The sequence below is a fragment of the Pteropus alecto genome, unplaced genomic scaffold (genome assembly GCF_000325575.1).
Source record: "Pteropus alecto unplaced genomic scaffold, ASM32557v1 scaffold25, whole genome shotgun sequence".
NCBI lineage: Eukaryota > Metazoa > Chordata > Mammalia > Chiroptera > Pteropodidae > Pteropus > Pteropus alecto.
In genome coordinates, this window is record NW_006441955.1 from 24558803 (window position 1) to 24582466 (window position 23664).

Sequence of the window (23664 nt, forward strand, 5' to 3'; positions counted from 1 at the left end):
AGGAAGGCAAGCTGCATGATTGATGGGCCCACCAAAATCACACAGAATGGTGAAGGAGAAGTTTCTTTTTGGGTTGAAAAAGGCAGATGCTCATTTTATCTTTTCTGCTAAGCTGCTACACCTTGTTCTTTAGGCAGAGCAGTGTTAGTTTTCCCTTGACTTTGAATCTGATGCTAGGTGTGCATGATGCTGCCATTCTGGGTGTAGCAGAATAAATCTGGAGGAAGGCGGGCATTGTTAATCGGCTTTAGGTGTCTGGTCTTAAAATTTTATTTTTCTGCTGGGTGTTGGGTGCTATAAAAATGGCTGTTTGGCAATGGACAATCTAGAGATCATGACAGCATCAAAGCTTCCTTTCAGGGGAAGAGTAAAGCCGTATTCTTCTTGGTGATGGTCACCAGATTCGGAAGGGGCCATACTCCACAGATATGGATAATACTTCTGGGAATGACTTTCATTTACGTATCCCACAAATAATTTGAGAATCTACTGTGTTTTAGGTACTCTTCTAGTAATAATGGATACAAAAAAGAAGACAGACTAAGATCTAGCTCCTGTTTTCTGAAAAGCTCACAATCTAGTAGAAGGCTGTTATGGACCGAATTCTGTCCATCTAAAATTAATATGTTGGAGTCCTAATCTCCAGTACTTCAGGATGTGACTGTATTTAGAGACAGGATCTTTAAAGAAGTAATTAAGTTAAAATGAGGTCATGAATGTGGGCCCTGATTGAATATGACTGATATACTTATAAGAAGAGGAAACTTGGATATGGAGACTTATAGAGGGAGAAAACGATGTAAGCATGAGGACAGCCATCTGTAAGCAAAGGAGAGAAGCTTCAGAAGAAAGCAACCCTGGTGACAGCTTGATTTTGGACTTCTAGCCTCTAGAACTATAAGAAAATACACTTCTGTTGTTTAAGCCAGGTATTACTTTGTCATGGCAGCTCTAGGAAAGTAATACAGAGGCCGAAAAGAAAAAAATAAAAGAAAATACAGTGCAATTTCTTTGACTGTGGCAGTAGATCTTGGGCTCCCTAACAATCTGGAAGGTACAGGTTGAGTATCTTAGTCCTCTGGCCTTGAGCAGATGGCAAAAAGATACTGGTATGTTTTCATTCAACAGATGTTTGAGTAATTAGAATATTTTGGTCTTCGGCGCTAGTTGTTGGGATAATAGTCACTGTTTATCGCGAGCCTACTGTATGTATCCCATTACCATACTACATGCTTGGTATATCCATGAATAAGATCCAGCTTTTGCCTTCAAGAAGTTCATGTCTAGTGGGAAGAGATGAATATAAAAAGAAATCAATTCAATGAAGTGTGAGAGGTACTGAAACTTACTGGAGGTTTAAAAGTGGGAGACATTAAGTCTACCTAAAAAAATGCAGAAAAAGCTTCCTGGAGAAGGTATTTGAGCTGATCTTAAAAGAGGCTTGTTCAGTGAACAAATTGGGAAAGGCTGTCCTAAGGAATGGGGACAGAATAAGCAAAGGTGCAGGGGGATGGAGCAGTATCATATATCTGAGAATAAGATATATGTCATTGTGATTGGAATAGAAGTTATAGATGATTGTGTGGCAAGACATGAAGCTCAAGAGTCCATAAAGACCAAATTATCAAGGGCCTTATTATGAAGATAAAGAGTGGGCAACGGAGAACGAATGAAAGGGTTTTAGCAGGGGAGTAACATGATGATACCTGGATTTTAGAAAGATATTTTGGAGGCTGTGTCAAATGGAGGGATAGGTTATGAGACAGAGGTCAGGAAATCCATGAATATTCTGTTGTTTGTTGAGGGGAGAGAGGAAATCCTGAATTAGGGCAATACCAGTAGGCATGGAGATAAGAAATGGTTCTGAGGAACAGATAGTGGTGTGTTGGAGCCATTTGTACGCATCACTTCCCAACTGCATGTTCAGCGATATCAATTTGGTTGCTTGAAATTGGCTATGGTGAGGTATTTACATCACAGAAATAGGCAAGTGCCTTAAGTCAGGGCTTTTTTTTTTTTTTTTTTTTTTTAAGCCAGGAGAGCTTAAAAAAAAAATTGTTAAATATTTATTACCTGCATACCACTGAATATTAAGAAGGTAGAATTGGTAACCTGTTGGATATAGAGGTAAATAAAAAGAAATTGCAAATGATGACTCACAGATTTGTGGCTTGAGTGAGGAGATAGAGAAGAGATTGGGCTTAAAGTACAATTTTGAACCTTGAGTTTGAAATCTGTGGGACAGTTCACTTGGGAATATGTAAGAGGTAGATGGGTGTTGAGAATTGGGGCCAAGGGTATGAGAATTATGAATACAGTTATGTACCACTTAATGACAGAGACACATTCTGAGAAATGTGTCATTAGGTGATTTTGATACTAGGGAGTGAGGATCCTTTGCTGGCATGTTGTCCAGGTTCTTGATGTCTCAAACAAAGAATTGAGCAAGACACCGAATTACAGCAGAAAAGAAAAGCTTTATTAGAAGAGAAAGTGCACTTCCAGACATGGAAGTGAGCCTGAGCAAGAGAAGCATGGCTCAAAGGCCTGGTAACAAAGCCTTTGGGGTTTTTATTCCTATTTGCTGTGGGTGGTTGCTTTTCTTAGAGGAGTGGGCTTCCTTGATTGACAACTAACATTGACAGGGCTCAGTGATTCATCATTTGTTTTCTGTGCTGTTGGTTCCCAGAATTGTCTGTTATAATGTTATTAATGAACTTCCGGGTGTATGCATTATATTATAATGATAGTATAATGAAGCTTAGGTAAATTGGGGTCTTTATTGTGCAGGTGCAAGTAACTGGCTGAAACTAGTACCCAATTTCCTGCTCACTTGATTCTTTCTATGAGTTGCTTTTAGCCCCAAAATGTCTTCTAGCTTGCTTAGTGGGCAGACTAGGGTGGACTCCTTCTAGAATAGGATGACCTCAGCGTCTTTGCAGGCAGACCTGAAACCCTCTAACTTATTTCCTGCCTAACTCTTTTCTAAGAGCCATGAACCTCCTTATTATTAGTATGGATGTTGAGGGACAAGAGGTCTCTTCTGTATTTGCTTCTTCCTGTTGAGAAGGGTCGTAGTCCCTGCCTACTGGGGTTTCATGGAGCTCTTTCCGGCTTTGGTTTCCTTCTGAAGTGCTGCCTCAGTCCCTAGACAAGGAAAAGAAAATATGAATTTGTTATTAAAATTAATAGGAAATCCTATATCTATTAATTTTCTATTATTGATTTGCCTATTAAGTGAATAAAGGGAAACAGACTTGGTTAATATATTTTTTAGAGTTAAAAAGACCTTTGGCTTAAAGTCCCCTCCCCTCTCCGACTCTAAGGGCCCTGTCTGGCCTAACGTCATATCCGCTTACAATGGGCCGATGATCCTTATTAATAACCAGGGGATCTGAGTCACCAGTTTCAGGTCAGTTATCAGGATTTGAGGGAGAGGGCCTTTTTCCCAAAGAAAGAAGGAGAGAAAACTAGGTTTACTAAAAAGATGAAGAACTCTGCAAGAGATATCCTATTTCATTTCCTGCTAAAAGATTAAGAATTTTACAAGTGATATCCTGTATCAATTTCATAGTTGTGCAAACATCAGAGCACACTTATACAAAACTAGATGGTATATCCTATTTCACACCGAGGCTACATAGTATAGCCTATTGCTCTATAGGGGAGGAAACATAATTTTTTGTCTGCCCTTCTGGGTTCTTGGCTGAGACTTCCCTGTTATAAAAGACAGATTCATAGGAGAAAGAAACAACCAAAAGTTTAATAACATTTATACCTCCTGTATACCAAGACCCAGGAAAACTGAGTAACTTGCCAAAATGGCTGAAGTCACCGCCGTAAGTACCATCTTCAGCTCAAGACTGAGGAAGATGCTGGGAGTCTGGAGAGTTTGTTATGGGAGGTTATGAGAGGTGACGGGAAAAGCTCTGTAAACAAGGATAAGGTTATGCAGATTTAAGTCCTCTGATTGTCTTCTGCATTGATTAGAGTTTCTAGAGATAAGGTCACACACCTTCCCCCATTGTGGTACTGCTTGGGGGCACCCTTACAAATGAAGATTTGCCTTACAAATGTAAATGTCTTTTACAAAGGGTAACTTCTGCTTGGTTTTCAGAGCTTCTCCCAGGTCTGCTATTCCTTAAAATTAACCAGCCTAAAATAATCCTTATGCCAAATAGACATATTTTAGGGTGACTAATTCTGAACCCTTCCAGCTCCTACTCTACAACCTTGTACAGCCTGTTACTGTAGTGAATACTGTAGGCAGCTGTAACACAATGGTATTTGTGTAATGTGTTGTGTTACAATGTTAGGATAGATATGGTATCACTAGGTGATATAAAATTTTCAGTTTCATTTTAATTTTATGATACTGCCGTCATATATGTAGTCCATCATTGACTTAAAAGTTGTTAAGTGGAGCATGAATGTAATGTGAAGCCATGGAAGTAGACCTAGGTACTCAGAATAATAAGAGAAAGTGACCAGAAACAGAGCTGTGCAGGAACCCCAGCATTTTAAGGGGTAGAAAGAGAAGGAGTCAGAATAGTAAGGAATGGTCAGACATGGAGGAAGATAGTTTCTGGGAGGCCTTTGCTCTAGCACTCAAGAACAAGTCACTTGTCCATAGAGCAGATGTTCCATTACAGCTTTCTTAAATTGGCTGTGGGGCTCTGAGGGAGGAATAAAGGCCAGCATAATACATACTCTCAGAATCCCCTGTGCTGGTTTTTTAAATCACTTTTTTTCCCCAACCAGTGTGTTTGGAACACAAAGTAAAATAGAATTGAAAATTTCGTAATGCTTTGTGCCTATTAAGGGGAAGTATTGTTTCAGTGTACATAGATGTGTTTCAGATGTGTTTCAGTTATATATAAATATTTGTGTGTATTTATTTACGTATATGTATTTGTATATATTTCTGGGTCATGATATAATGTATATGTTTCTCACTGGGTGTCAGAGCAAAAAAACATGTGAGAGCCACTGGTTTAAATGACTCTGGTGTTGCAAACTAACGTGATTTCTCCTGGTCAGCTGCTTTCTGATCCAAATTTTCCTTCTTCTAGCCATGAAGTTGATGGCAGCCTTCCCAGTCCTTATCAAATACCGGCTGGAATGTCTCTAGTGGTATTTTCTTTTTTTTTTTTTAGGGCATGGCTCACTTCCTTTCCTCTTGCCAATGAAAAGGAACATGTCTCCACAATGAGCTCAACCCTGCGGAGTTTGCCCTGTAAACCTAGATTTTCCCAAGGCTATGAAAATTTACTCTTCCATTTAACTGGCTGTGGGACCAGACTAATTCAACTGGTTTGGTTTCCCTTAAAGCCTTTTAATTGCAGAAAAATAAATATTTGAGGCTTTTGATTTACTTTTACTTAGAGGAGTCTTTACTTGATTTATCCTGGAGAGTTTCTTTAATTAGTAATTGTTGCCCTTTATGGAAAGAGGTTTGTAGTAGGAGGCCTGAAATGTTTCTGTAAAGTGTTTTGAAAATCAGAGAGTTAAAAGAAAGTTTACCTCCCAAAGCATTGATGGTCTTTATTTTGGGGTTAGATTTTGTAACAGATCTCTGGACTATGTCTGCTTTTAGAGGCTTCATTTCTGTGCTATGTGTCCATCAGAATAGGATGTTCAGTATGTGAGGTACGTCTGAGTCCTTTGAGTCATTCACAGCTGGAAAAGTCGGACCTCATCTTTGTGATTCAGCTTAACTGATATACTCATTTTCAAATACAAAGTCTATTTGATTTTTGAAGAGAAACTTTGGCTTTTAAGTTTATATGACATTTTAGATATTTCAAACATTTAAAAAATACATCCATGCTATTTCTAGTGAAAAACTTTTAAGCAACAAATGCTTTTGGTACTTTTTCATATATACTGTATTTTACCAAATACCCTGGGGATTAGGAAAAAGTTACAGAGGAGACAACAAAAGCACAAGTAGTTAACTTTATAGACTGCCGCATAGAGCCTGGATGATGATGCGATGGGGTGAATTACTTCATCTTTCAGTGCTTTGGTTTTCTCATACGTAAAACTGAAGGTGATGATATAGTAGTATCTACCACATTGGGTCGCTGTGAGTTTTAAATGATTGAACATCTGAAAAAAGTCATACAGTCTTTGGTACATAGTAAGTCTCCAATAAAAGTTAGATGTTATTACTACTGTTATTATGAAGATGCAACCTTTTCTTTAAGGAGTAATTTCAGAAACAAGATGAACTCACATGAAACAGGAAAAACAATGTGGGTGAGATGGTGATTAGCAAATATTGGTTGAGAATTCTGGCACTCTTCCAGATCGCAAGACAGATGGTAATATCACATCTCATATCAAATAATGAAATATATCAGTATATCATAGTCATAGCTGCTACTCACTTTTATAAGTACTTGCTAAGTAGGAAATCATTTAATTCTTGCAACCTTCCTAAAGGTTAAGCAATTAGTTTTGGAGCTAGTTAGTGGGTGACGGAGGGAGGCTTATAACCCAAGCAGTGAGTCTCTGTCACAACTGTTATGTTGTCAGCCTGTTTATTGTTCTCAAGGAGCTTACAATTTTTGTAACGAAGTAGATACATTAAGAGTAAAGTAATTCTATTAATAGCAGTAATAACTACTTTTTATTGACTGCTTATTAGAGGCAATACTGTATAGTGGTCAAGAGCACAGATAATGAGCCAAACTGCTTGGGTTTAGTTCCTGTCTCTGCTGCTTATTACCAATGTGATCTTAGACCAGTTACTTCCTCTATGCCTATTTACTTATCCATAGAGTATTGTGAGGATTAAATGAGTTAATGTATGCAAAGTACTTAGAATAGTGATTGGCACAGAGTGCTACATAAATGTTAGTCATTGCTATTAGGACTGCTACTATTAGGGCCTGATCTAATCCTCATGCCATTCCTATGATGGTTTTTCTCGATAAGTAAACTGAGGCTTTGGTCAGTTAAATACCTCACTGAGGTCACTCAGTTGTGGGTAGGAGGTGCAAAGATAACACTCCAGTCCTGCTTGCTTTCCGGGCTTGTGCTCTTAACATTATGTGTTACTTCCTCTTTAGAACTATGATATGTGCTGGAATGCAGATTTAAACAGAGTGGAATTCATCTGAGAGCAGACTTGTTCATGATTGGGAGGCGCTCTAAGGCTTAGAGAGTGATGGTGGTTGGGAGAAGTGGTGAGATTGGGAAGAACTTCCCCAAAGAGAAAGCCACAGACAGATGGTTTTGGCAGATCCCACTTGTGTAAGAGACCAGTGTCCCATTCCCATGTAACTTCCCTTGAGAGGTGACAGGATTCCTGATAGAGTAGCATAGGGATATTAGAGCTTTAAGAGCTGTGGCCTTGTAATTTGAGGTGAAAAACTCCCTGTGCCCTGGGTTTGGTCACGCTGACTTGGGCATAGAGCTTCAGGGTAGAATTTGTGTTAAATTGTGCATAACATCAGCCCTCTGGATCCTGAGGGGGGAGAAAGAGACTTCTAAAGCAAAATCAAGACTCAGTTTCTCACCAAACTTGTGGAGCAGGAAGCTTAAAGTTAGATTTAATCCAACATTTTTTTTTTTCCAGAATTGTGGAGTAAAATTTAAATTTACTACAGAAATTTAAATGAGTGCTCAGAGAAGGGAAAGATATGAGTAGGCTGGACTAGGTTAAGTGATTCCTAGAGAAGATCGCACTTGAACTTGGCCTTGGAGGATAAGGAAAGTATAGATAAGGAAGGAGGGTTTTTTTTGCAGGAAGTGTTCAGGACTGTGAAGAAAGAGCCTAGCCTTGGAAGGACTGTGCAAATCAAGCTGCAAAAGCAGTTCCAGGCCATATTCAGAGGAGCTCTGAAAACTAGGTGGGGGACCTGAGCTTAGAGGACAGTAGGGAATCATTTAGGTATTAAAGCTGAAGAGTGACTCGACGAAATAGAATTTGGGGAATTAAGACCAGAAGAACAGTGTAGCTATATTAGAGGAGAAACTATGTAAGAGGCTGCTGCAGCAGTTCGGGAGTAAAGGATAAGTGCTGGGATTAGGGGCAGCAGTGGGAATTTGAAGGAAAGGAAAAAGCCCAAGTAATACTGCAAAGGCAGAAATGGAAGTAGGATGTGGTTTGCTGTTTAGCTAAAGGGGAGAGGAGAGATTCAAAAGAAGCAAATGTGACTCCCAAGATTTCTATCCTCAGAGCTTGTGATAAAAGTGATAATTGGAAATGAGGCAGTCGTGATGTAGAAATAATTTGAGAGGGAAAGTCAGGGAGAGAAGTTCAGTTTCAGATGTTTTGCATTTTATCTGACAGTGGCACTCTTTCATGTATTTTTTGACAAAGGTTGAAAGGGTTTACAATGATAAATTTTGGGGATAGAACATGCCACTTAATCATCTTTTTATGTCATAAAGTTTGTTCTGCCTTTCTTACATCTAGCTAGACATGGATTTGGCATTTATCACAAAGATACTGTGGGAGAAGATAAATGAAGAGCCAAGTTCTTTTGCAGGGTGTGGCAGATGTGTTAGGTGAATGCTGAATGTAACTGATAAATGTGTGTCCAATATAAAAACCCAGCTGGATAAACACCTAGGCAAATATCCACTCTTTTCTACTATAGTTATTGTCTATGTAAGTAAGTTCAAACTTGTAAAGAATTTTTATAAAAATTTATTTGAGCCAAATAGAGGATACTCCTGAAAGCAAGATCTCAACAGACTGAGAAAAATGCTTCTCAGCATGGCAGCTTGCAGCTTTTTGCATCCATTTGGAATTAAGGAGGGAACATAAGGATGATTACATGAAGGTGGGGGGATGCAAGGTAGTGCTTGGATTACAAGATAGTTAACAAAATCACACGTGCTCTCTTGAGGGTAGTTTTAATTCTGAGGGATCTGAAAAGAGGCCTTTTAAAGGTGTGTTAACCTAGATGCATAGAAACAATGGACAAGGCTTGCTTAATTAAGCAAAGATAAATCTTTTACTGAAAAGTTATATGCCTAGGACATGACTACCCATTTAGGAATTTATGATCAGATCACTCTGAGATCACTTTCCATTGAACCCGTTTTCATACACATTGTGAACTCTCATTAAAAGAAAATTTATTAAATGCTCATATTTTTAATCTGAGAAAATGCAATTATTGTAACCTGTAATACCAAAAACTTTGCAATCTGTATTTCTCAAAACACTTACCCTAAACAGTGATTGATCTCTTAGAACTATGTTTAAGGAGCATTCGAATATCAACCATGAGTAGAAGCTAAATAAGAGCATTCAGCTGTTTTTAAGCTTAACAATTAAAATAGCAATGCAAAATGAAGGTCAAAAATGAGGCTAAAATGTAGGTGGCTTTCTTAATTTGTCTGACTAGTATAGATATAGTGTAACTTATTAGAAAAACAGCAATTATACCAATTATACATATTTTACCAGAAAGTATTTGTACAATGGGGGTTGTTATATAATTGTAGGAAAATGGATTTAACAAATTATGCTCAAAATTGCGGTCAGAGTATGTTTTCAGAAAAAGTTAAGCAAATAAGCACTTCCCTTTATGTATAATTTTTTTTGATATGTTAAGTGAAAAGGCAGATTATAAAACAATGTACAGTAATATCTCATTTGTAAAGACTGTCTTTAAATGTAGGAGAAAAACGACTTGTAGTATATGCATACTGAAATGTTAACAGTTGTTTTCTTTAGGTATTGAGTTTATGAATAACTTCTTTCTTTAGACTTCTTGTGTTTTTTACATTTTAAATATAAAATGAACATACTAACTTTCTTAACCAGAAAACAATTATTTTATAAAAGAAAGCTAGCATTCCTAGGTTGGGAAGTAGAGAAACTGAATCATTCTATTTTTAGTGGCTTTATAACTTTTAACTATATGATTATTCTCATTGTAAACAGTTTTCTTTAATATCATTATAAGTGGTTTCATGTTAGAAATATGGTAGAATATTACATCGTATTGACTCTTTAAATTGGCAGAATTGTTTTGTAACTACTTTCCTTAACCTTTTAAAACCCTGGGGAAAAATATGTGTAATAAACCATAATAAAAGTGAACAAGTATTTTTCTACGGCCACGGCACCCTGAACAAGCCCAATTCTGTCTGCTCTCGGAGGCTAAGCAGGGTCGGGCCTGGTTAGTGCTTGGATGGGAGACCACCTAGGAAGATTAGGTGCTGTAGGTGTAAAAAATAAAAAAAATAAAAATAAGGGACTGTAAACTGACAAGGTCCTTGCAATTTGTGAGGTCAACCAAAGGTTGCCTCGCTTAATAAAAAAATAAATAAATGTGAACAATTATTTTTTGAATTCCCATGATAACATCATATTATAGAATAAAAGGAGAATAAAAGGGTAAAAATAAAATATTTCCGCTATCACTTTTTTTTTTTAATTTCACACATTGGAGTTTAGAGGTTTATAATCTTTTTTTTTTTAAACATAGTCCTCTCTGGGTTAATGCTATGAAACTTCTTCCCAGAGATGTAATTTCAGGCAGTTATAAAAACAGGGCTGAGTTTTTCTCAAATGACACCTTAACTAAAGAACAAGAAGTTTTTGGACACAATTGTTCTACTTCTAACACTTGTCATGCATTGCTCATTCTCATCAAAGAAACAGTTAAGAGCAACTTTGTGTTTTTTATTTTTATTTTTATGGGGTTGGTTTATATGCTGCCAGCTTTTTTGATCCAATAGACAACTGACGCCTTGTGCACGTGGCATCCTCTTGTCTACTTTTCCTTGCTTTGCTTTAGCATCCCTACTAGCCGAATAAAAAAACAAAACCAAACCCATAGATATTCTGAGAAATGTTGGAGAGAGGAAGAACACATGGAAAAAGGGAATGTTTAGTTAAAATGTTAAATTCCTGGACATGAGCTAGATTTTGTCATCTATTCTGAGAAAGAGAGAAAGAGAGAGAGAGAGAGAGAGAGAGAGTGAGAGAGTGCGTGTATGTGCATGTGTGTGTATTTGTGTGTATTGTATGTATGTGGAAGGTGGAAATAGGGTAGGGAGCACATGAGCTGTTATGGACAGTGCCATTTGTGTATGTCCAAGCATTGAAAGGTCTTTTTAAAAGGATTGCTTCACTGCTTGGACAGAATTCTGTATCTGTGAGGTGTCTTTCAGATGGAGATAGTGGAAAACCCTACCTAACTGGCTTATGCAGAAAAGAAAATCCTATATATCAACCGTCCATGATTGATGCTGGCACTAACAAAGCTCTGTGTAGGACCCAGATAGTGTGATCAGGACCCAGTTTCTTGCCCTTTCTTTCTTCTCTACTGCCCAAGGCATCAGCTCATCATTTGTTGATCATCTTAAGGCTAGTTCTACACTAGGTCCCCAAATGGTGGTCAGTAACTGCTGGGATAATGTCCTTCCTTATTCACAAAGAACAGAAAAGGAGAGTGTCCTTGTCTCTGAATTTCTAGCAAAAGTCCTTGGATTCATTCAGACTTCACTGACTTTGGTCACATGTCCAACTCTGAAACAATCACTGTGATGAATGAGATCAATTAGCTTGGCTCATTCTTGTGTCCCAGCCCTGAAGATGGGAGCAATCAGCTTCCCCTGAACCAGTGATCCTCAAATGACCAGTGGGTACTGAGAAGATGACAAACTAATGTCTATTACCAATGGCAACTCATAATCTTTAGTAGAATGCAAAATCAAGTACTGGCTCTGGAATAGACCTGCCTGGCTTTTTTATTTTTTATTTTTTCCTAGCTCTACCACTTACCATGTTGTCTCTGACCTTGGTGAAATTATTTTATTTCTCTAAGCCTCAGTGTCCTCAATTATAACATTAGAATAATACCTATCTCATAATAGTGTTGTGAAGATTAAATAAGAACATGTAAAGAATTTCTGTTACCTGGGACATATTAAATGCTCAGTTAAAAAAAGACATTACCTTAGAATGGACTTTCCCCAGATGATCTACATTGTTGTCCTTAGATGAATTATAGTGTATGTATGTGTGTGCATATTTATTCCTTTAAAATAAGATTTTGCTCTAAGAATGATACTAGTATAGGGAATGGCATATAATACTTGCTATCCATTTGTAGTGTGAAAACTACAGCTTGAAAGATTGTCTAAAAATGACGACTAAGAGCTGTAGACCTTAAAAAAGTTGTTGACCTTAACTATTGTTGTTTGTAGAAATGTGTCAGTCCCCAAGAAAAACTTAAAATTTTCATTTTTATTAGAAATCACATAACTTTTACAAGTTGGCAAATAATTAAAAAATCTGAAAATACTACACACTCCATAAACATGTCTGGACCACATAAAACTGCGAACTACTTGTTTGCAGCTTTGGCCTAAGAGAATTGTCTTTCCTGCCCAAGTCCTTTACTCTGGTGGCATCTGTGCATAGTAAGTTTCTTAGGTATTCCGTGGGAAGAAAGTTTCAAGTGAATCATTCCCAAGAGGGATCAGAGAGACCTCATGAACTGAGTCACCCAGTTGGGAGGGACTCTGAAGCATAAACTCTCCATTCCTTGCTTCTGGAGTTTTTCAACTCATGGCCTGCAATGCTTTCCCTTTCCCTTCCCTTTTCCCACTTAGCCTTGCTGTCTTAATCTTGGGTGGTTGGGTCTCTGCTTGGACATCATTTGTCCAGGATGTTTTAGGCTCCTAAGAATGAAGCATGAAAGCCCACTTGGACCTTTGATACCATCCCTCCCTATAGATTAATAAATTGATGTGATGACATCTGTATTTGGTTAGTGTGAATCAATCCCTTAGATTCAGGTCAGCTCTAGGAACACTAAGAAAAAAAAAAAAGAAAAGCATTTCTGCGCCTGTAATGCTGAAGATCGTTGGTATATACGTCCCACAAAGTCCTGCCTGAGTTGCCATTTGGCCACTGTTTTGATGTTTCTCTTGATGCCTTGTAACTCCAGAGATGGAATTATGGAAATGGATTAATGAATTTGGTGAAGAAGCTTAGTTCATCCTACATGGGTAGTTAGGGGAAAGGGACTATATGTCTCCTTTTCTGGGATGGAATGGTGATATGTCTGGTTGTTTGCCCACATGCTGTCTTGTAACTCTCATAGGGGATTTTTTGGCTGGAGAGGAGGTCGTCCAATGACATGGATGCTGGAGGGCCTTCATAGCCAAGTGCTCCCATGAGGGGCTGGGCTTAAACTTGGCCACTTTGTAGAATCTTTGTGGAGCCATGGGAAGGTCATCTGTTGTTTTTACCCTCCTATAATTAAAATTGAAGGGGGGAAATCATAGTTTTATAGAAGAGAGAAAATAGAATAAAAAATAGGTCTTTGTATTTGAAGTGACAATTTTCTGATCATTTGAAGAGAGACTTTTGCATGTTTTTCGTTCTGAGAGAGAAAACTACTGCAAATGGTTTTGGTGGGGAGGCAGTGAGAAAAGCAGATATCTCTCCAGGCTGAAAGGGATCAGCAGAAGAAACGTGGCAGCAACACTCTCTAACATGAGCAAGGCCACTGGGCTCAGCACCTTTCATACACTAGCTCTTCAGATGCTTAAAACAACACCATGTGCAGGTGTTGTTCTTATTTTACAGATAAGGACTTATTCTTTAAGTTCACACAATTTGTAAGTAGAAGAGCTGGGGTTTTAACTCAAGTTAATTCTCAAGTCCATGTCTGAGCAACTGTTGGGTGTTAAGCTGTGTCCATCTGTGCCCACCTCTCATTGAGATTATGGCTCTGCCTCTGCTATGAATGCTATGATCTGTACTCCAGCCCAACCAGGGTCCTTGTGAGACTAGAACAAGATTTCATTCTATGCAGAAGTGGGAGAAGGCCCAGCCTCCCCACTGTGTCATCTTGTGTGATTTGGGGGATCTAAGTGCTATTGCATGTGCTAAAACAGGGTGTTGGCTTCTGTCAGCCCCTCTTCTTTCCTTAGGGTTCAAGGTATGACTAGAGACAGACATCTTTCTGCCTTCTCCATTTTTCCATCTCTCCACCTGACCTTCATGATATAATAGAAACTGTGGGTTGGTCTATTGAAAATGCCAATTGAAATGGGGTATTATAAAAAAAAAGATACAAGTACATGTAAACATTTAAGACTTACAAATGTACATTCTTTTACCACTCTTTTGTTGTAAAATACCCTTTCTTTGAGTAGAGGACACAAATTGAAGTTCTGTTGTCTTTCTTATGTAATCACAACCCTCAATGCATATCTATGGGTTTTGTTTTATTTTTGAAAATCAGATATGTGAAATGTTTAAATTTTTTTTCTAATCTCTTAGCATCATCTTGCTCATATCTAAAAATTTTTTTCCAACTTACTCTTATGGAGTCTTTCCAAAGCAGTTAACCTAGTTTTCCTAGCAATAATAACTCCAAGTTTCACACTTATCAGCTCATACACTTTTAAATTAAATTACATAATTGGAGTAACAGATACAATTGCCACAAAAGTGTTTGGTAACAAACATAACTGCTGCTTGATGACTGTGGGAGCAGCTGTGCGCCCAAAAGCTATGAGTGTCCTGTGCCCTAAGTGACCTGCAGGAGGCCGATAGTCACTGTGCTTCACAGGAGTGGAGACCCCTGGGGAATCCAATGAATCCAGCTGGCTGCAGGCCGATTACTAGCATCTACTGTTTGAACTACATCCCTCTCATCATTTAGCCCTGAGAAAGGCCCCATGCAGATCCATTCATGAGAAGTGAAGTGACTGATTTAGGGCTTGGCCTGGTTAGACATGCTCAGACAGGCCAGCATCCTGAAAGTAGGCCAGACCGAAACATTCGCAATCTTCAAAAGAAACAAAAAAACAAAAAAACAAAAAAAAAACCCCAGAACTTGTTTATTGCCCTGTGGGTAAACAGAACTATCCTGCCTATTTTTACGTAACTTGGTTGATTTATATCCCTGAATCATAGGATCATAGAGAAAAGTAGCTTGTTTCCTTAGTAGTGAAAACTGCCTTTTTGGAGGCCTCCAAGTCAGAACTTAAAATTTAACTTTTGCTTTGGTGCCACCAAGTGGTTAGTTAGTTGTGAGAGACTACTCTCCAGGAGAAGAAGGCTTAAGAAACACATAATGATAACCAGAAGTCTGAGTTGATTAGGCAGAGCACAGAAGATTTCAGGACAGTGAAACTATTTTGTATGACATTACAGTGGTGGACACATGTCATTATTTGTTCAAACTTAGAGAATGTACACCACCAAGAGTGGACCCTAATGTAAACCATGGACTCAGTGGTAGCAATGTGTCAGTGTAGGTTCATCGACTGTAACTGTGCTGCTGCGGTGGGGATGTTGGCAGTGGGCAGGCCGTGCGTGTGTGGGAGTAGGGGGTGTATGGGAACTCTCTGTGCTTTCTGCTCAATTTTGCTGTGAACCTACAACTGCTTTAAAAATAAAGCTTATTAATTTAAGAAAACCTTCCATTCTACACACATGTTCCCTTTGAACTACTGGTGTTACAGGTTAAGGGCAAGGTAAGGTAGAGACATCCTCTAGGGAGGCTGACTGACTTCTCAAGCACAGATGACAATACCCGCATGAAGTTCTCACGTTCCAAAGTCCAGGTCCTTAGCTTTGTAAATCTCAGAAACCTTTTATTTTTTTCAGTGTTTCCAGAGCTGTTCAATTTTCCAGGGTTATATCATGCTCACCAAACTTACAAGAGACTTATTGCTAAGTCAGAATGCTGGTGTTTCACCTTTACCGTTAGAAATGTATGTGAAGTGGTGGACGAGCAGTTCATCTCCCACCTTGCAGGAAATTATTATGGGAGGGCCAATTATACTGAGTAGGTTTCTTAGTGAAATCGCAGTGGGGTGGTGCGTGTGTGTGTGGTAAGGAGAGTGGGGGCGCGTAAGGTTGTTTATCCCGAAGGTTGCTGCCATCAAGCTGACACTGTCTTGACCACTTTAGGTTTATACATGACTCCACTGAGAATATTCACCTTGCTGAGTGGTACAGAATCTTGGACAGTACAGACGGCAGACAGATCTTGTCTGTTTCTTTGGGCACGCTTTTGGAAAGTCTATGCTGAGCATCTTGCTTGTGTTGCTCCATTCTTTTCGGTCGAGGCATAGTGTCACTGGCAAGGCCAACACCGTAGACTTGCTGATGCAGCTCTGGTCTCCTGAGAATCTCTCTGGTCACCATGATTAGTATTAGCGTCATCAGCCACCATTTATAGGTTTTTGCTTGGGGGATCTGGTCTACTTATGATAATTCTAAATAAGTTCATTCTCAGAGGAAAACATGTTTTTTGTTTTTGGTGATTCTGTCCCTGAATGCAGGTTAAAATTACTATGTAAAATCCTAAATCACTTGGGAGTAGATTTCCCTCAGCCAAACAGTACTTGCTGAAGATGGGAATTATTCTAGTTTCAGAGTCAGTAAGAATATGTTCATGCCAGCCACTTGATGCCTGTGTCTTGAGACCTTATTATCTCTTTATTTACTAGTCTGTCCTGTGATTCCTTTTTGGAACTCAGTGCAGCATTTCTCCACCCCCTCCTCCGTCCTTGTCCCAAACTGCTGCCACATAGAGACCTCACTCAAGGAGACGTGGGGGATATTTGCAGAAGTTATAAACTGGTGGCCTGCGGTTGGAATCTGATCCACAGATCTCTTTTATTTTTGCCAAAATGTTTTTTTTAAAACTTTGACTCAATTGCCAAAATTTTAAATTCAGGAGATTCATAAAAAACTCTGAGTATCCAATTTCTTTGCAAACAAGTTGATCTGGCTGTGCAATGCCTACGTTCCCACAGGGCAATAAGTTATTGGAGTGTCCTAGTTAGGACACCCCTTCCAGTTATCCTCAGTCCCTACCCTACCCTATCACTCATTTACATTATTGCTTGGTATTGGGAGGGCAGTGACTCTAGGTGCATTGGAAAAACAAATATAAAACACAGAACAGGTGTAAGGAAAGCAGTGACTTCCTGTGGACTTTTGCTTCATGGTCTCTTGCTTGCCTCTTGAAAGCAATTCCTTTCTTGGAAACTATTTCCAGCTTCTTTTTCTTTAGAACCCTGCTTCTCTTAGTGTGTCACCTCTGAATTTATCCCTTATGCTTCCAAGAGGCGTGATATTACAGTGTCGTTGAGGAAAGCATGCAGATTTGAATCCCAGCTCTTCTCCTTAGTTCAGTTTCTTTTTCTGTAGAATGAGGCTATAGCTTGCCTCATAGATTGATATGGGTATTAAATGGGATTTTATATATGAAGCATCAAGCAGAAGGTAAGTACTCAAGTGTCTCCGTCCCTCTCTTTTGTCAAGACATGACTTCTTCTTCGTGGCCTTGATGAAGTCCAGCTGAATTTCTGCCTCTGCTGTCCTGCCACATACACCTCTTTACCCTTAAAATAAAGCTGACTGTTTTATTTTTTATTCCTTATAACTTCATTTTTCCCATCTATACAGTTTCAACTATCTCCCTCCTTCTCTCCCTCTTCTGCCCTCTCTCCCTTTCCCGCCCTCTCTTTCTCTCCCTCTCCCTCCTTTCCTTCCTTCCTTCCTTCCTTCCCTTCTCTCCCTCTCTCTCTCTCCTTTCCTTCCTTCCTTCCTTCCCCTCTCATAGAGACCTCCATGTGAGAATAATGAATGACAGGTGAATTTGTTTTAGGAAATTCTATAAGAAGGCATACTTTTTATCAAATTTGTATAATAATTGTACATAGTTTTGTGATGGAAACGACATTAACTTTTACAGCAGTCTGTTGGAACTCTTTCTGAATTTATATACCTTTCCCCATCCACTGTATATTTATAGAAATAGAGCCAAGGTCAAAAGCTGGAAATTCAAGAGGAAAAACTGGTACTGGAAGAGAGACACTTCGCCTGAGATCAAAAGGTCCTGCCACCGTGGAAGAAGTGGTATGTGATGTTCATTTAGTCCCTATTCTGCTTGGACATATATGGACATTTATGTTTATTAGCTAGAAATAAAGGTAAAATCAGGAGGTTAAATAAAATGCCATACATTCTAATTAAAGAGTGAGCTTTAATTCATTGCCTACTTAACATGAAAATTATGAAAGGATTTAGGAAAGAAATATAGAAACTAAGTGTATGAGAAGAGAATGTGATCTATAGCATTCCTCAGCTACCTGTAGACAACTTATTGTAGAGTCTGGAGACATCTGGATTGGATCAAAAATGTAGATCTCAACCAAAGCTCTGAAAGCCAAGAGGAAGTCTCAGAGCCACCAATAGGTGTAAACATACTTAAGATTTTGATAATGAAAGATAATACGCATGAACTCCAGTCTCCTCAGGTAAAGAATTTTTTAGTCACCATTGCCTCTTCCCTTTTGTGTCTCACATTCCGTCCACCAGCCAATTCTGGTGGATCTACCTCCACCACAGACCAGAATCCAACAACTTCTCACCACCTCTCCTCTCTGGCCCAAGGCACCAACATCTTATCTTGAACACTGCAATCACTTTCTAGTCAGTCCTTTTGCATTCACCTTGGCTCTTCTTTTCCACTACACTGAGCACAGCATCCAGAATTATCATTTCAAAATGCAAGTGAGATTATGTTGCTTTTCTGTTCAAAATCCTCCAGAAGCTTTCCAAGTCACTCAGAATAAATGCAGAAGTCCTCAGAGTGACCAGTGTGATCTGTGTGATCTGACCAGTGCTTTCTTCTCTGATCTCACTCTCTACCACTCTCCTCCTGGCTCCCTCTGCTTCAGCCACATGGGTCTCCTCACTGTTCCCAAACACTCCAGATGTATGTCACCTCAGGGTCTTTGTACTGTTGTTTCCTCTACATGAACACTTTGTCCATTTCTGGGCATGGCTCACCCTCTTGCCTTCTTCGGATTTCTGCCCACAGATCACTTTGTCTAAAAGGCTGCCATAAATACCAATTCCTGCCGCCCCTCCCTCTGCTCAGTCTTCCTTGCCCTTAATTTTCTTCAGAGCGCTAAATATAATAGGACTCATTATATCTTTGTTTCCTTTCTGTCTGTTGTCTATCTCCTTTGCTCACCTGTCTTGTTCACTGTGATATTCCCAGCACTTGACATATCAAACGAGTTCAAATGCTGAATTAATGAATTCATAAATGATTCACTTAAACTTGAGGAGAGTAAGGGTTTCACTGAATGACTAGGTCAATATTTGAGGGGAAAACACCAGAAGTAGGAGAGACAAATGAAGGGAAGAAGGGTAGAAGAAGAGGATAGTAGGGGTTAGGGGCTGCAGAGGTAAGGATTTGAAGTGGCAAGTGGCAAATCAGGCACGCTCACAGCTCACAACAGTGAAGACAGTGGTGATGAAGTCACCTTGTAGGCAGAGGGGAGATTAGGCAGGCGTCTGAGGCCAGGGAGCTTCTGCAGGCAGGGGCACAGGCACCAGGCCTGTCTAGTCCCCCAGTGTGTGCACATTGTCCTAGGAGTCCCCATATATTTGAAGAGCAAGAATGAGACAGGTGAACAGGTAGGAGGCTCTTTTCACAGAGCAGGATCCCAGAGTTTATGCTGTGACCCTGATCCAAGTCAGTCATGGGGTAGTTTGATGGAGCAGACACTCAAGGAACCATGAGGCCAAGGTTTGAGACTTCCAAGATGTCGTCAGTTTTAAGGAATCTAGAGTCTGGTGCCTTGGTCCTAGGTGAATGAAAGGATCGATTTCGAGACAAAGGGCAATGAAGAGACCTGGGAGAGTCGAAAGCATTTTGAAAGCGAGAGATGATGAGGGATGTAAAAAAATCCAGGGCAGTGACCTCTGGTCATTCTGAGTCTTTACTTTTCCTGTGACCAGCAGACTTCCAGGCATACCGCTGAAGGTCAGTAAATATTTATTGAATGAATGAACAAACCTCAGTGGAAGAAAGGAATGTGTAAGTGAACGGAAGAACAGTGGGAGGGAACCGGCAATGAGGAGCTAGGGGAAGGAAGCTGTGAGGATAAAAGGATAGACCTTAAAACTGCTTGCAAAGGAAGTAGGGTGGCAGGAAAACTCCATGGCACTTCAGGAGGAGGGTCATCTTCTAATAGTTAATATAGTTAATAAATGTTTTTTGAGCACCTGCTATGTATATAAGCTTCTGGAATGAAAAGAGTAGCTGAAGATCTATCTGTGGAGTAGGAAAAATTTAGGATAAACATCTAAAACTTCATTCCTATTCACATAGCCTCTTTCATTAAATAGGACAACTAAAATGAATCATAATGAAAGTAAAGGCTAGTTTGGTGCTAATATTAAATTTGATAAAAATGACTTGCAACCTCTTTTAAACACCAAAGGATTTATAGATTTGAAACAAATCATCCCCCCATAGACTAGCACAAATTCTGAAAACTGTGAAAGACACTCCACCTGCATACCTCATACTTCATTCAATGTGTGTTTGTTCGAACAGGCACAGTCCGGGTGCTGGTAATACAAAGATGACTGAAGACCTGTTTTTCCTCTAAAAGGAGAGAGGCATGAGAAGAAGCTATTACAAACCAGGGGGATAGGGTTAATGTCACAAAGGAGGGGCTGATCAGCTGCTGTCAGGGATGGGAAGAGGGGAAGTCATGGAGAGTTCCCTCCAGAAGAAGTGACTGAGTTGGTTAAAGATGGGGAGAAGAGTGTTTTCAGCATGGTACAGCGATGGGCTTGGCCACCTTATAAGCATCCAAGGGATTAGATTGTGACTGCTGGAGGTACCTGGTGGGGGAGGTGATGAGGCTGGAGATACAGGATGTGAAGGGCCTGTGGTTAATTTAAGAACTGTGAAGGAAGTAGCACCATCAGTTTTGTGTTTTAGAAAAATCCCTTGGTTCTGGGGGATGGCTTGTTGAGCAGGATGAATTTGAGGGGGTGAAGACTGTAGGCAGAGAGACAAATTAGGAAACCTCTGCAAATAACAAAAGATGAAAGAATATTATTCAGTCATAAAAAAATGGAAATTCTGCTATTTGTGAAAGCATGGATGAAACTTGACATTGTGCTAAGTGAAATAAGTCACACACAGAAGGACAAACACTGTATAATCTCACTTATATGTGGAATCTAAAGAAAAATCAAAACAAACCCAAACTCATAGATACATAGAGCAGATTGATGGTTGCTAGAGGTGGGGGTGGGGAAATGAGCAAAATGGGTACGGGTGGTCAAAAGGTACAAAAAAAGTTAATAATATATTGTATATTTGAAAATTGATAAGACTATAGATCTTAAAAGTTCTCATCACAGGAAAAAAAAATTGCAACTCTGTGTGGTGATGGATATTAACTAGATTTATTGCAGTGATGATTTTCTAATACATACATATATGAAATCATTATGTTGTATACCTGAAACAATTATAATGTTATATATAAACTATGTCTCAATGGAAAGAAAAGAAAAGATGAGGGCTGAACCCAAGCAATCAGAATGTGAAAGGAAGAGAGGTGATGAGATCAAGAGCGATTTAGAATAGTAAAATAGTGGTGGCCACTTTGTATAAGAAGGACTGATACTTGTTACAGTATCCTACAAAATGGCTAGATGGGCAAAAGTAAACACCTAGTTACTTTGCATAGCTTTTTGCTTTACACAGATTATTCAAAAGACACTATAAAGAAGGCATGAGTGAATATGTATTATGTCTGTTATTGTTTTTAAAGACTTACTTGAAATAAAAATATGAGACAGTTGTAACAATATCCGCAAGGAGATAAAAATAAATTTTGCAATAAAATGTATATTTTTAATAAGTTTTGAGAATACGGAGCAATATACATTTATGATAGTATTGAAAATATGAAAAACAAGTAAAAAAACAACAAAAGTGTTATGAATTTCTTACAATGTAATCATTTATGAATTTAACATTTGCATTTACAATTATTTAACATCTTTGGGCAATTTCTTTTTCAGTTATGAATCTATTTAAATCAAGTAATAAAACAAACTGAGCATTGAATAAGATTTTACCAAATATAAAATCACGATTTTAAAAGAATGAAAATATATATCCAAAGTTTTTTTACTAAAATTTTTTTTAAAAATTGAGCTATAATTAATATTTAACATTGTATTAGTTACAGGTGTACAACATAATGATCTGATATTTGTATATATTACAATTCACTGAAACTTTTTATTTTTAGATTTTTTCCTCAGGATTTTATTGTGAAAAATTTCAAACATACAGAAAAGTTGAAAAGCAGTGCAATGTACACCTACCTCTTAGACTCAGCAGTTGTTGGCATTTTTCTATATTACTTTTATCCATATATATTTTTGCTGAATCATTTGAAAGTATGTTATAGATATATCATGATTTTTACTTCTAAATACTTCAATGGTGTTTCTAAAAATAAAGATATCCTACGTATTGCAACCCATATATTACACTAAAGTAAATTAACAATAGTCCTCTAATATTATCCAATACTCTCAGTGGAACTTTTAATAACACTTTAGGGAAGAAAAAAATATTTTGTTACCATTAATATGTAAGACAAAAAATGTTTCATCATGATTTTATCCTTAGGAAAATTCTATTTTTGTGTATTTTATGTGTACAATTGATTAAAATGGTAATACATGTGAATAATTTATAAAACTACAAATAAAAACATTAAATAAAAATAACTAATAAGAATACGTGATCAGAAATGTTTTATTGTTAGGGTGACCCTTTAAAAGGTCTGGAAACCCTGGCTTGCACGACAAAGACCAAAGCCCTTTTCATAGCACCCAGGACTCTAAGATCTAGTCATGTCTGGCACTATGTTTCTCATTATATGGGACTTTTTTGTAGTTCCTATAACCTGCTATCATTTATCAGACTCTGCGACCTCATATAGACTTTGCGTATTTATTGCCTCTTACTTGCAGTGCCCTTTCCTGCTCATCTGACACCAGTTCATCTTTGAAAATACAATTCTTGTCACCTTCTTTCTGGAGTCTTCCCTAACTCACCGATTTAAATTTAAACCCCCATGATGCCTCTGTACTTTTAATATTTATTAAATATTGTTCTTGTTATTATCACATAGCTATTTTCACATCTGTATCCCCTTCTCGATTGTTAGCTACTCGGAAACTGTGTTCTGGCTTTTCTTTGAATGTGTAACACTTAACACTGACATTAAAAATAAATATTTACTGTATAGATTTTTACTGAGTTACAGAGCACATTCTACAGATATATTTCTGTTCGAATTAGCTAAAGTTTACAACCATGGATTGGCTCCACATCAGACTTTCCCCTCTGTGTGCTTTGACATTCAAGAGACTGCATGTAAAAGTATAATATCTATTTCTCTTTTCTTTGATAAAGCCCTCTGAAACCAAAGCCAAAGCAATTGAAAAGGTCGATGATCTTCTTGAGTTGTACATGGGAATTCGAGATATTGATTTAGGTAAGATTATACTATTTTATAAAGTCTTATATTTTTTAATTTGATGGAACTTAATGCTAATTTATGTCTTTCTGGCATTTATAGTCAATGATACTTTTCAAGATAAAAAAAGTATTTGTATAGTGATGAAAAAAATAATGAAAATAAAGATAATAAAGAATAATGAGAAGAAGACCAGACCCTTACCACTTACTAACTGTGAAAACTTAGAGTCAAGTCAACTTTTTTGAACTTTAATCTATAAACTATAATATTTTCTTCATAGGCTTGTTTTATGGATTTAAAAAATATGAAAAGAATTTTGTAAATGAT

General features: G+C 38.2%; 1 protein-coding gene across 1 annotated transcript in view; it reads left to right on the forward strand.

The window, feature by feature from the left end:
- The window catches only part of GIPC2 (GIPC PDZ domain containing family member 2), a 75146-nt gene that overhangs the window by 38427 nt on the left and 13055 nt on the right, over nucleotides 1-23664 (forward strand). The window contains exons 4-5 of the mRNA XM_006919471.3: nucleotides 17769-17872; nucleotides 23271-23352. Of these exons, the coding sequence (XP_006919533.1) occupies nucleotides 17769-17872; nucleotides 23271-23352 (186 nt within the window). The remainder of the gene's footprint in view (nucleotides 1-17768; nucleotides 17873-23270; nucleotides 23353-23664) is intronic.